The sequence below is a fragment of the Echinops telfairi genome, unplaced genomic scaffold (assembly GCF_000313985.2).
Source record: "Echinops telfairi isolate 266 unplaced genomic scaffold, ASM31398v2 ScPeMD7_3533;HRSCAF=4204_0, whole genome shotgun sequence".
Taxonomy (NCBI): domain Eukaryota; kingdom Metazoa; phylum Chordata; class Mammalia; order Afrosoricida; family Tenrecidae; genus Echinops; species Echinops telfairi.
The window spans coordinates 47,253,011-47,265,694 of NW_022107431.1; the positions used below are offsets into that span (position 1 = coordinate 47,253,011).

At 43.9% G+C, this 12,684-nt stretch overlaps 1 protein-coding gene across 1 annotated transcript; it reads right to left on the minus strand.

Annotated features, from left to right (window-relative positions):
• Positions 1–233: 233 nt before the first annotated feature.
• On the minus strand, positions 234–4,137 carry TSPYL4 (TSPY like 4). Its single transcript, XM_045294685.1, has one exon. The coding sequence runs from the start codon at positions 3,769–3,771 to the stop codon at positions 2,557–2,559; it is 1,215 nt and encodes a 404-aa protein (XP_045150620.1). The 5' UTR covers positions 3,772–4,137; the 3' UTR covers positions 234–2,556.
• Positions 4,138–12,684: the final 8,547 nt, after the last annotated feature.

Consider the following 12,684-nt stretch of genomic DNA (forward strand, 5'->3'; position numbering starts at 1 on the left):
ACCCACACTGGTTATATAGTAAATATTGTGTTCATGATTATATAATTACATTTGGACCCATAACTTTTAAGCAAAATAATTAAGAAAGTGGGTTAGGGTTAGGAAGAAAAAAAAATCATTAAGAGGGTGTTGTGGTTCTTCCCTTTTTTTTTTAAAACTTCAGAACAATGCTTCCTGTGATCATTTGTGGACTTTAATGTTTTTCCCACATTTTATAACTGAGACAAAGCAGGCAATTTTAATTTTCACTTTTATTTTTGATGAAAATAAATGTAACAGAGTGACAAACTTTATTTTCCTTCAAGTACATGGGAGAAGACAAAAATACTAACAAATTTCATAATGTGACAGTAATTTCACAAGTACTTATACTGGTTAGGAACATATTGAGTACAATATTATTACTTGGGCAAAAAATTATCAAGTAAGACAACAATGATTTCTTCTTGAGATTACAATTACGAGACAGAGCAACAATTTCCAAACTCTTCAGGGTCTACAAGGATCACATTATCTGAGTTACATTTCTAAGATTAGAGCTATAGTTAAACAGAGACCAAAAGAAGCAGATAAGTAAGTGAAGAGTCACACAAGTCTTCGTACTGCAAGGGAAAACAAAACTGGTATTTTTGCAAACATTCTCAACTTCAAGCAAAAAGCAGGTCTGTAAACTTCAATTTTCCCACGGCACAGAAATGGAGTAAAGAATGAATAGGACTTTACTCAAAAACAGTGACATAAAGAGTGTTTATTACTAATCTACCACATATAAAAACGAATTCCTAGAATAAAGAAAACATCAAGACTTGCATTTTTATTTACAAAAACCGACTAGTGGGTCCAAGAAGTTAGGGTACATTGGAATAAACCCTTTTCCAAGCACCCTATTCCACCCTAACTCCTTAGATTCTCCCACCCATCCCATTAGGGCAACAGCCCCAGGGGCCTTCCCTCCCCCACTGGCCCTGCAGGCTTTCTAAGCCTTCGCCCCTGCAGGCAGCATTCTGCTTCTGGGCTCGTATTGTTTCAGAGCTTAGAGAACACAACATTGCCCTGGAGTGGAGGTTTATACCTTTAAGTAGCCCAAGGCCCAGGAAAAATGTCCCTCTTCTTTAGGAAAATGGAGTGAAGCTAGCTTTGTTTGCCTTAAATCACACCTTGCTCTGAATCTGTTCTTTCTTTCCAGGTTTCTTAAACGAAAGCTCAAGAAACACACAGAAGATTTTGGCATCATGGATAAAGGAAAGGGGTGGGGTTGTCAAAGGTAGCCTAAAAGAACACTGCGCATAACAGCAATTAACCTCTAGGTCTCCCTTTGGAACTCTCAGGCCTTGGCTAAAGGAAAGGGGTACAAGGGTTGGGGATGGGGGTGAGGGGGGTTGAGGGATGAGGGTAGTAAGAGCTAAAGCCTATTTTTATAGTACCTTTCTCCCTCTGGACACAATCAAGGGAGAACAAATCAGTTTTGTTTTCTGTTTCTGAGCTGTAGCTGCTTTAGATAGAGAAAAGGAGTAGCCTAACAGGCCCCACAGGCCGGAAATCCCTCTCTTAGTGGTATCCTACCCATCCTGGTACCCTGTGTCGTGTTCAGAATAAGTTCAGGAGGGGAGAAGGGGTGGTTCTTTACCAGGGGCTCAGAAAGCCAGGCTGCTGGAAGGGACCCCACCCCCTCCTTGCTTCACCTTGTCACATACGACTACCTGGCTTGCCCTAATGGCAGAGTAGGTATATGACGCATTAATTAAGATTAAAGAGAAAGAGGGGGATTGGGGAGGAGGGGCTCCTGTGTACTGCCTGGGAGTCTGAGACTACAGACTGTACTGAGGAGGCAGAACGTGGTGGCCTGGCCAAAGCTTACCCAGAGGGTAAGAGCAGGTCAGGGGAGGCCATAGCACAGGCCCTCATAGACTCACCAGTAACTGGTCACGATGCAGTGACCTCATGAGGCACAGGATAACCAATATGATATCACAGAACACTTCTTGTCTTTTACCTCATTCATGCCTGGCCGCCGCCAGTTAAGCAGCAGAGTAGATGGCATGAGCCAAGGGAGGCAACAGATGATGGAGGCATGGAATGTCCCATTTCAGTCCAGTCGATGGCTGGCATCATTTCTACTAGCTTCTTGCAGTCGTGACCTGCAAGAGCTTCTTGAAGAGTATGAGTGGCAGGTGCACAGTTAGCATAAGGCATGAAGTCCGATGAGATGCTGGCAAAAACCTATCACACTTTCTGCTTGATAACCACACTCACCAACTAGGAGAAAACGGCAGTCAGTCACAGGGTTCAAGCCAGGCAGAGGGCGGCAGTGTATATCTACAGCATCATGGACTTGGCACTGAGTGGTGGAGACCACATAGCACGATGCAGAAAAGCAGGGAAGGCTGAGAGCAGTGAAAGAGTCTAGACACAGTGGTGACAGTCCTGCAGTCGACTCTTGAAGGTTCTGAAGAACCATCGGACAGCGCACAAGGAAGAGAAAGCTGACAAGATGGCATGCGGTTGGCTAGGCAAAGGTAAGGAGACTTGTCAAAGAGCTTCTCACAAGGACAGGATTTAGCCGGACTGGAATCTGAAGGACTGGGGATTCTCAGGTGGCTGCCTCTCTGGGCCCTGCATTCCTCGGCGGGCCGCTTCCCCCATCAGGTAGTATTGCAGGGGATTGGGCCACAGGTCCTCTTTGATAATTTCAGCAATCTTGTCTAACTCTTGGAGGCTGTTGTCGGAGAACCAGGTGAAGAAGCTGTGGATGGTGTTTCCTTCCCGGTTCCTGTGGATGTGGGATTGGGGCTCATCCATTCGGTGCCATCTGACAGGAGTGGCAAGACACACGACCCGGCCCGAGGATCTGCGCTCATACTCCTTGACAAGGGCCTCATTTCGGAAGTAGGGGTTGCCCTGAAAGATGAACTTGAATTTGCAGCCGGTTCTGGGCTGTTTAAGCTCTTCCACCTCCAAATTGATCAGGAACTTCATCATGTCTTCGTCTTGGCCGCTGATCATCATAGTTAGCTGGGGGTGGTTCCGAAAGGCAGTAACCCAGAAGGATGGGATGTTCTGGATGATGAAGCTCCGGCGCTGCATGTGGAGCCTTCGCATCCTGCCAAACTTACGCTCCAGCTGATGGAAGGCTCGGTCAGCCTGAGCGTTCACGTTGGACAGCTCCTGATCAATGGCCTCCAGGCACTCCACGCCGTTATTGGCGTTCAGGGCGCTGGCCCCTTTCTCCTCCTTCATCTCCCCTCCTGCCTTTCTTGCCTTCGGGGTCACCTTCTTTCCCTCCACCACCCCATCTACCTCTTTCTTCTCCGTGGCCTCGGAGGTGGCGCCCTTTTTATTCGTCATTTCCTTAGCCTTGGCTCCAGCCATCATCGGAGACCCCAACCCCACTGCGCCACAGGCTGCGGGGGCCTTCTCCCCTGCCGGGCTGCGCAGACCGCCACCAAGAGAACCCCTTTTAGGACTGCGGTCGGACGCAGCGGGGGCAGAAGCCGTTTTCGGGCATCCCGAGGGAGATGGTGCTTTATCTTGCACACCTTTGGTCGCACCCTGGCTGCAGGTAAGAGGAAGGCGAAAGCGGAGCGCGAAGCCACAGTCGATCGAATCTGCAATCATCCCCAAGGTGACTCCAGCCATGTCTGCCGTCACCTGTGTCACATCGGCATCACTTTGGACCGTCTGGCGGTGTTGCGGGTCGGGGTTGCCCGCGGCATCGTCAGGGGTAGCAGCGAGATCGCACGGGTGCTTATTGCCCCCATCCAGGCCACTCATCTTGGTAGCGGTCAGGTCAGCGACAGCGGAGCGTCCTGTGTCCTTGTCCTCTTGGAAGCTGCGCTAGTCACCAATGAGCCCCTCACACCACCGGTCTTTTCTTCTTTGGCTGATGCTTCCATGGCAACGGGTGACGTCAGAGCTGCCGCATCTCATAACCGCGCGAGAACTTGCCTTGTTCCTCCTCCTCCGCCACCGCGTTTGTCATCCTAGCGTGTGCCGCGGTCTCGGTATACAAGGTAGATGTGTGCAATCTGGCAAGAAAAAAAAAGATCGGATCCACACAATGGAGGTAGGCCCCAAGCCCGCAGATGAGAAGCGGCCCGATGGCGATGTCTAGGATTCGAACTTAAGGCAAACATCCAGGCTTATGTTGAGTCAAGTGGATCCCGCAACTCGGACGCCTTCCCCCTTTGTACAGAGTCCTGGCTCTCGCCAAAGAATCGAGACGCGCTGACCTCGATTTTTAAGAGTGGAGCGTTGCGGAGTGAAATACGGTAACACTACTCATTATGACAAGATAAAGGCATTCCTTAAGCCAGGCTCATCGATTTTAACGTTTATGTCCTTTTAAGCCAATGTCTATTTAAAGCAATTATCAGCGGTTCTCAACCTGTGCGTCGCGACCCCTTTGGCGGGGGTGGAACGGCCCTTTCACAGGGGTCGCTTAATACATCCTGCATAGCAGATATTTACATTATGATTCATAACAGTAGCAAAATGACAGTTATGAAGTAGCAACGAAGATAATTTTATGGTTGGGGGATCATCACAACATGAGGAAATGTATTAAAGGGTCACGGCATTAGGAAAGTTGAGAACCACTAAATTAGATGATGTTTCCTTGTTTAGTTAGCATGCGTTGCAAAAGGTTGCATTTTCGTTTTTTTAGAGGTTTTCTGGAGAATTCAGACAATTGCGTTTTTGCTGTACCTCTAGTTATCTTTCCTTTCAACGCCCCCGTACACAGACAAATTTTGCCTTTCTTACTGAAATAAATATCATTTAGGAACATTTTACCCTTTAAAATGATCTATATCACATATTGTGTATCCTCAGGTTATACTCTTAATATAAAAGGAATTCCTGCTGCATAATGCTTGTGGGCACAAAACCAGCAAATTATGCCAAAATTTGCTGCTGTAGTAATTCACTACCATTAATAAAAAATGCAATCATCAATTGTTTGTAGTCCCCTAAGATATTGAGAATCTCTTGAAATATTTGCTTATGAAAAGATATTTTAGCTATTATCTTTCAGTCTGTTAGCTCCTCAAATTCATTCAGAGAGTGATGTCACTACATCCGCTGTGTGTTCGTTTGTTGGGATGTGATTGCTGTGATGGGAGAATACTGGTGTGAACCCTTAGCTTTAGAAAAATAGAAGACCGCCAAAGGGAAGCTTAGATCTTGTGTACTGATGTTTACTATCTTAGATTCATACTGGAGAAAAAACTAGGATTGTAACTTTTACTGTAAACGCTCTCAGGAGCACCTCAGATTTTAATCACTTTCGAATAAGGGCTCCGAACAGGAAGCAGTAAGTAAGGATTTAGAGAGAAGACTTGTATAATGAGACTTCTGATAAAAAAAGTAAGACAGAAATGGTCCTAGCGGAGGGTGAGGTGCTGATAGCAGGGAAATGGCAGACATTACAGAGAAAGTACCTGTCACAGCTTCGCAGCTTAGCTCACAAGGGTTTTCAGGAGAAGTCAGAGACAACTGAGTTTTTGTTATACCTCTGAGGTCTGCACAAAGACATAGTATCCAAATTGACCTGCTCAGCTGCCAGCTAATCAATTATCCTATTAAAAATGTGCAAACAAGATTCACACTTCCCCAACTACACGTATCTCTCTCTGCCCTCATCCCCTTATTAAGCGTTGCCGTTGTGGGAAGGAAATCAATATATCAGTTTATCTTGCTTATAAAAAAAGTAAACCAACAGTTGGCTATAATCGATTTCGAGACTGAGTCATTCTTTAACACTGTTTTGTTTCTTTTTCTTAAAAAGAAAAAAAAAAGAAATCCTTCGCCGTTTTTAAGGAGCAACTCCCTGGGATTACAACGAGCTAAAGTGCAGAGAAAATGCAGATATATGAAGAAAAGTTATTCTGCCACACAGGGGGGAAATAATGTAGTTTCTATTTTCAACAGAAAGTTATTTTTCTTGATGTGCAAAAGGGCCCCGTCTATGTCTACACCTTGAAATGTCCCTGTTGCCAGCGCGATGGCCCTGCGTGAGACCCGGCTGCCAGGAGTGAGAATCGACAAGAGAGCGACCGATTGTTTTGTCTTGTTGGTTTCAGCTTTGGCTAATGATGCCACCTGAGAAATTTCCCACTCATAATAATTCCCCGTCTGATTTTGTGAAACTCCGCTCAAGTCTGCCTCATTTAGATTACATGGGCCATGTAAATGCATTACATTTCATAAGCATGAGCCCAGCATGCAAACTTGCAGGTGTTCATACTTATATTCAATAGCAAGCTCAGAGAAGTCAATTTGCCCATAATAATATACATATATTAATTGGCAAGCTGCCTCCTCCTCTTTCCTGTCTCACTTTCTTTAACCACCTTATAATTCTAAATTTCTATATCTTTTACCATCGTAATGGTATCCAAAGTCTTACCGAAAAACATCCACTGAAAATTTATGGGGTAATTTTCATTTGCAGCAAACAAAAAGTTTAGTAGAAATTCAAACACAAATTGATAGTCAAATAAAGATGAGTTTGCTAAAGTATAAATTTTGGGAAGTGTATGAAATATCCTCCAATGTTACTCCTCTGAAAAACATTTTTTTCTTTCAAATTTCTTTCAATGGTTTATGGTTTTAGACTCACTGTAACTTCGTTATTTAATATTTTCTATATACTCTTGTGTATATTTTCTTACTTAATCTTCATATCTATGTCAGGTGATAATATTGTGACTTCTATTTTATTCTGCCTTTAAAAGAACTAAGGCCAAGAGAAATTGAATTACTTGCCCAACATCACACAGCAAATGGTGGTCACCATCTGAACCCAGGTAATCTCCAGATCCAATATCCTATTTATGACGCTACTGTGCCACCAGGAGCCCCGATGGCATACTGGGTTATGCTTTGGGCTGCCATGCATATGGTTAGCAGTTTCAACTTCACAGCCACACTGCGGCCCAGAGAAAAATGAGACTTTCTACTCCCATCAAGATTTATAGCTTCAGAAACCCACAGTTTACTCCGTCCTACAGGGTTGCTGTGAGTTGGAACCAACTCAATGGCACTTAACAACGGTTGAGGAACCCTACACAGAAGTTAAACAACACCCTTATGAACCCAGGGCGGCCGATCCCTGCGGGACCAGTGGTGTGAGCGGCGATACTGGGAGGGTTGAGGGAGGGTGGGCTGGAAAGAGGGAACCGATTACAAGGATCTATATGTGACCTCCTCTCTGGGGGACGGACAACAGAAAAGTGGGTGAGGGGAGACATCGGACTGGATAAGATATGACAAAATAATAATTTATAAACTATCAAGGGCTCACGAGGGAGGTGGGGTAGCGGGGAGGGAGGGGAAAAATGAGGACCTAATGCCGGGGGGCTTAAGTGGAGAGGAAAGGTTTTGAGAATGATGAGGGCAATGAATGTACAAATGTGCTTTACACAATTGATGTATGTATGGATTGTGATGAGTTGTATGATAAAATGATTAAAAAAAATAAAGACACCTTTATAAAGAAGACCCAATGGCCATCCCAAATTGGTAAAAAAATCTTAGCCTTCATCTTCCTATCCACTCTCTCTCCCATCCCCAAAGATAATGACAATTCTTGGGGAGGTGTCCACTTGCTAAAGTGAGAGAAAAGGATCCATGATCCTCTGGTTCAATGTCTAAAGTGGTTGCTTAGTAGTAACATGTTGGTCTGTGATCTGAAAGGTCAGCAGTTCAAAACCACCAGCTGCTCCAAGAAAGAAAGATGGGGCTTTCTATTCCTATATACAGTACAGTCTCGAAAACTAACGGGCAATTCTACCCTGTCCTATAGGGTGACTATGAATCAGCATCAACTGTATGGATGGCAGTGAGTTTATTTTTTTAGAAGGGCTTATATAAAATGTTTGTTCATTAGCTGCCATTGAGTTGACTCTGGACTTATGGCAGTCTCTTGTCCAACAGAAGAAATGCAGTCTAATGCTGTGCCACCCACGTGATTGGTTGCAGATCAGACCACAGTGGTCCACAGGGTTGTCACGGCTGGTTCTCAGAAGCAGATTACCCAGCCTTTCTTCCTAGTGTGCCTGGCTCTGAAGACTCCATTGAAACCTGATCAACATCACAGCAACTTGCAAGCCTACAGAGACAGGCGGTTGGTGGCCGCGCACAGTATGTGCATTGATTGGGTTGGAATCTAACCCAGGTCTCCTACACAGAAGTCAAGAATTCCACCCCTGAGCCAGCACATTTGCCACGCTTCATATACATAAGCATTGATAGTTCAAGAGACATAGCTGTTTTTATGGAACCAATAATATTAAACTAGTCTTATTTGCCAAAGCTTTCCCTGAATTACATAAGTTGGATTGTTTTTCAATGTTTGGGTTAGATTTCTTAGGAATACCTTTTCTTTAAAAAAAAAAACCCACAGGGAATATAGTGGTTTTTGTTGTTTTTTTGCTTTCTAAGGTATTTAATTAATAATACTTGACAAAATGCAGGGAACCAAGTAATCTCAATTTTCAAAGAGTATTATTTTTAATAGTCATTCTATCACCTGTATTCACTTTTTAAATCTTTTTATTATCACCTTGGTTACATAGATATTAAGTATTGTTTTTCCATAACAATGGTCCTCTAATCAAGTATTCAGTCCTCCTCCTAGTTTTTAAGATTTTGCCTTTCCAAAATCTCATCCCCCGCAAAAATATCATCGCCCCCCCCCCTAAAACTCTGGGAAGTCGTAAAGGATTTGTCTTTGGCCTTGCAAAGAAGAAAGGAAGTACAAATCATTTAGATTGATTTGATAGGTTATGAGTCGTATGGGAAGAAATGTCAAATAAGGAGAGGTGCTTCTTTTACTAGGTTAAATTTGCATGGACAAAATGTTATTAACACATATATTTTCAGAAATCATATATAAAGTTTCTGGAGATTTCTCAGTGTTGTCTCTCTCCAGGATATGCGCATGTAAGACAGCAGTAGCATAACGTTTTGTTATTAACACATATATTTTCAGAAATCATATATAAAGTTTCTGGAGATTTCTCAGTGTTGTCTCTCTCCAGGATATGCGCATGTAAGACAGCAGTAGCATAACGTTTAAAATGCTCAACTTTGAAAAGGCCACATCCCTAGGATTAGGGTCAGGGTGAAGAGAAATTTAAAAAGAGAAAAGAAAATAAGAAAAAATAAAATGCTACATCCTCTTGCTATTTGGATTATTTTTATAATGAACTCTCAGCAGATATTATCAGTAATTAGTAACCACAGCCATGTTGTCTTTTGTCACCTACCAATATTTTTATTCACTCTGATGCTTCCCTGAACATGCTTGTCATCAGCTATGGGCGACAGGGCTTCGTCATCGACAAAAAGAGGCTATCTCAGAGTCTGGGAAAGGACTAAGCCAGGCACTCTGCTGATGGCGCTGGCTAAATAACCTTGATACCTCACCGCTGGGTACGGGCAGGATTTCCAGTTTAATTCTCCCCCCACCTTGTGAAGTGAGAGGAGGTCAGAAGATGCCACCTCCAGGTCACTTCCAGTGGCATAGTGACGATGAGCCGGGCTGCCAGCCTGCCAGGTCGGCAGTTTGATACCACCAGCTGCTCTGCAGGAGAAAAAAAGGCTTTCTACTCCCAGAAAGTGTTACAATCGTAGAAACTCACAGGAGCAGTCCTGGCCTGGCCTGTAGGCTTGCTATGACTTGGCATCGACTCAATGGCAATGACGAGAGAGTGAGCGAGCATCGGTGGTAGTAGCGATTCAGTGGTAGAATGTTCACTTTCCAAAAGTGTCCTGCGTTCAATTCCCAAGCAATGTACCTCAAGCGCAGCTGCCACCACCTGTCAGTCAGTGGAAGTTTGTGAAATAGTATGGTGCTGAGCAGGTTTCAAGAGAGCCTCTAACTTGTGGCAGACTAGCGGGGAAAGCCTGGTTATCTTCTAAAAATCAGCCTCTGAAAACTGTGCATCTCAACAGCCTGATCCTGTTGTAGAGACATGAAAACGAATGGCATGGTGATGGCATCTTCGCACCTTCGCAAGGTGAGAGGAGACTTAAAATTCACATCGCACTGTCTTCAAAGGCGGAGATCAGACATGGCTCTAGCCTGCAGCCTTCCTACCAATTCTGACACCAACTGCCCTTCCCACAGCACACTCTATTTTTCAGCTGGGTTTGAAAACTCACTGCAATAGCCACACAGAACACACAGATCAGACGCATAATTATGGGCCTTAGGGAAGTTCGCAGATTATAATTCAGGTGAGATCTGCCCAGGATACCGTTGTTCAGTCAAGACAGCCTCTTCTCTGCTGTGCCTATATGCAGATCTCTGGTCATTGGCCTCACAGCCACACACCTTTTAGCTCTGCTCTGCTCAGGCAAAAATCCGCATGCAACCCTTTGCCTAAACTCAGGTTGAGGCCTAGGGCTAAATGGGCCTTTAATGGCACTGAACTCTATGAGTCAGCAAATCTGGCGCCCTCTGGCGGTAGCTTCCTGCACCAAGTTCCTCGGTCACACTTGTTCTGTGGGCTAGGAAGTCTCCTGCTCTGACGCAGTCTGGCTCTTGGTTTTGCTACTGTCAGTCCTCTGTTGTTTCTCTGGTGTCATAGCTGCCTCCTGGATCAAAAAGGTTCATTGTGCAGGAAGTGAAAAGAAACATACTGCCCTCCTGCTCTTCTATCTTGCTGGCAGTGAGATCCCCACATCCCTGCTTCTGAAATGGCTCATTTTACCCAGAAGGATGGCAATCTCAATTAGCCCTAAATAAGAACTCTCAACTGAGTCATATAATCCTATTAGGATCTTCCTCCACTTTCTTTTACCCTGACTGTTCAGGAAAAAGTCATTTGGTGAGAGTTACAGAAAGTATGGTTAACAGAGATACATTACATAATTCACTGCACAAGGAGGTCACCGTGAGTAGAGGCCAACTGAACAGCTTTAGAGAAGCCACTAACCCAAGATCAAGTAGAGAGAGAATTAAATGCATAGTGAATGAGTGGGGAATGATGATTATGGATTCTGTTTGGAATATTGCTGATGCTTTAATGCCCTGCTTTCTAGGTATAAGGAACCTCTTTCTCTTTCCTCTTAAACCATCTGTATAACCATTACAATATAGTAGATCCATCAGTTGTAGTTTTAAAAGTACAAAAACTGGAGTTTCCCTAAGAAAGTAGGAATTTTGCCTTGAGACTACAACATAGGATTACTACTGAGTTTCTAGCCTGCTTGTCTACCCTATGCAGTTTGGACTTGCCTGTCTTTACAATTGTGTAAGCCAATTCCTTAAAATACATAAATCTCAATCTCTCTGTCACCCTGTCCCATCTCTTCCCCTCCATACCCTGGCTTACTGTGTATAGTTGTCACAGTGTAAAACAGTTCTTCCAATAAGTATAAACACAAATTCTGATTATTAGAAAGTATATGCCAGAGCTTAATTAGCAATAGTTTCATTGATAAATAATGATATATCTTACTGTCAATGTTTTAGAATACAAGCAATAAGAAGTAAATATTTCATGCACAATTTTACCTTAATAATATACAAGCAGATTCATAGACAAAATGGAAACTGAATAGGTATGAGAAGGTGAATGGGGTTACACTCACAAATATTTATGTGTTTGAAAGAGGACATTTTTACATATGCATTTACCAAGCTTTAAATATATCCATGAGAATCGTAGAGCAGACAGGGTGCAAAGTATGCAAACTGCTTAGACATAACCAAACACTTCGAGGAAATTGAATCACTGGAGCTGGGGCCCAGGACCACAGTTTCAGGGGACACCAAGGTGGAATGGCATGACAAGGTCCACAAAGACAATGTTCTACATCCTACTTTGGTGAGTCCTGACTGCAGTCTTAAAAGCTCTTGAGTGGCCATCTGAGCTGCAACTAGTATTCCCTCAAGGCCTGGATCAAAGAAGAGTGAAGAAGGTCAAAGACGCATGGAAACGAGTGCTCCAATGTGCTAATGGACCACGTACAATTCCACAGCTGAGACCACAACTAGAGGGTACCTAGCTGCCACTACCAACTCTTCTGAAAGGGATCACATTAGAAGGTCTTAGCATGAGACAAAAATGTGGAGCAAAACTAAAAATAATTAAAAAGGCCAGACTTACTTGTTGGGACCTCAGGACTATGGTTCTTAATCACCCTTCACACCTGGAACTGAACTTGCCCCCTTGGCTCAATTTACAGCCACACATAGACCTATACAATGAACAACACTAGGGAGAGGTCTGTATTCCTCAGAATAGTCCACCAATTATCAGGTATCTAAGACCCAAAACAGAAAAATATTTTCTATGTGAATGAGGGGGAGGGTGGAGTGGAGACCTATCTGTAGACAATTGGACCTTATAGAAGGGTCACAAGGAGGAGTTAGGGCACAGTATAGTACCAACAAAACATACAACTTTCCACTATCATGACCTCAATTCTACCTTACAAATCCGGCTAGACAAGAGCATGTACACAAGTACAGATATGAGCTCACCACACAGGGAATCCAGGACAGATAAACCCCTCAGGACCAATAATCGCAGCCATACCAGGAAGGTAGGGGAAAGATGGTGGTAGAAAGGGGGAACCACCCACAGTGATCGACATATAACACCACCCCACCACCAGGGGGACAAACAACAGAAAAGTGGGTAAAGGGAGCCAGTGGACGATGTAAGATAT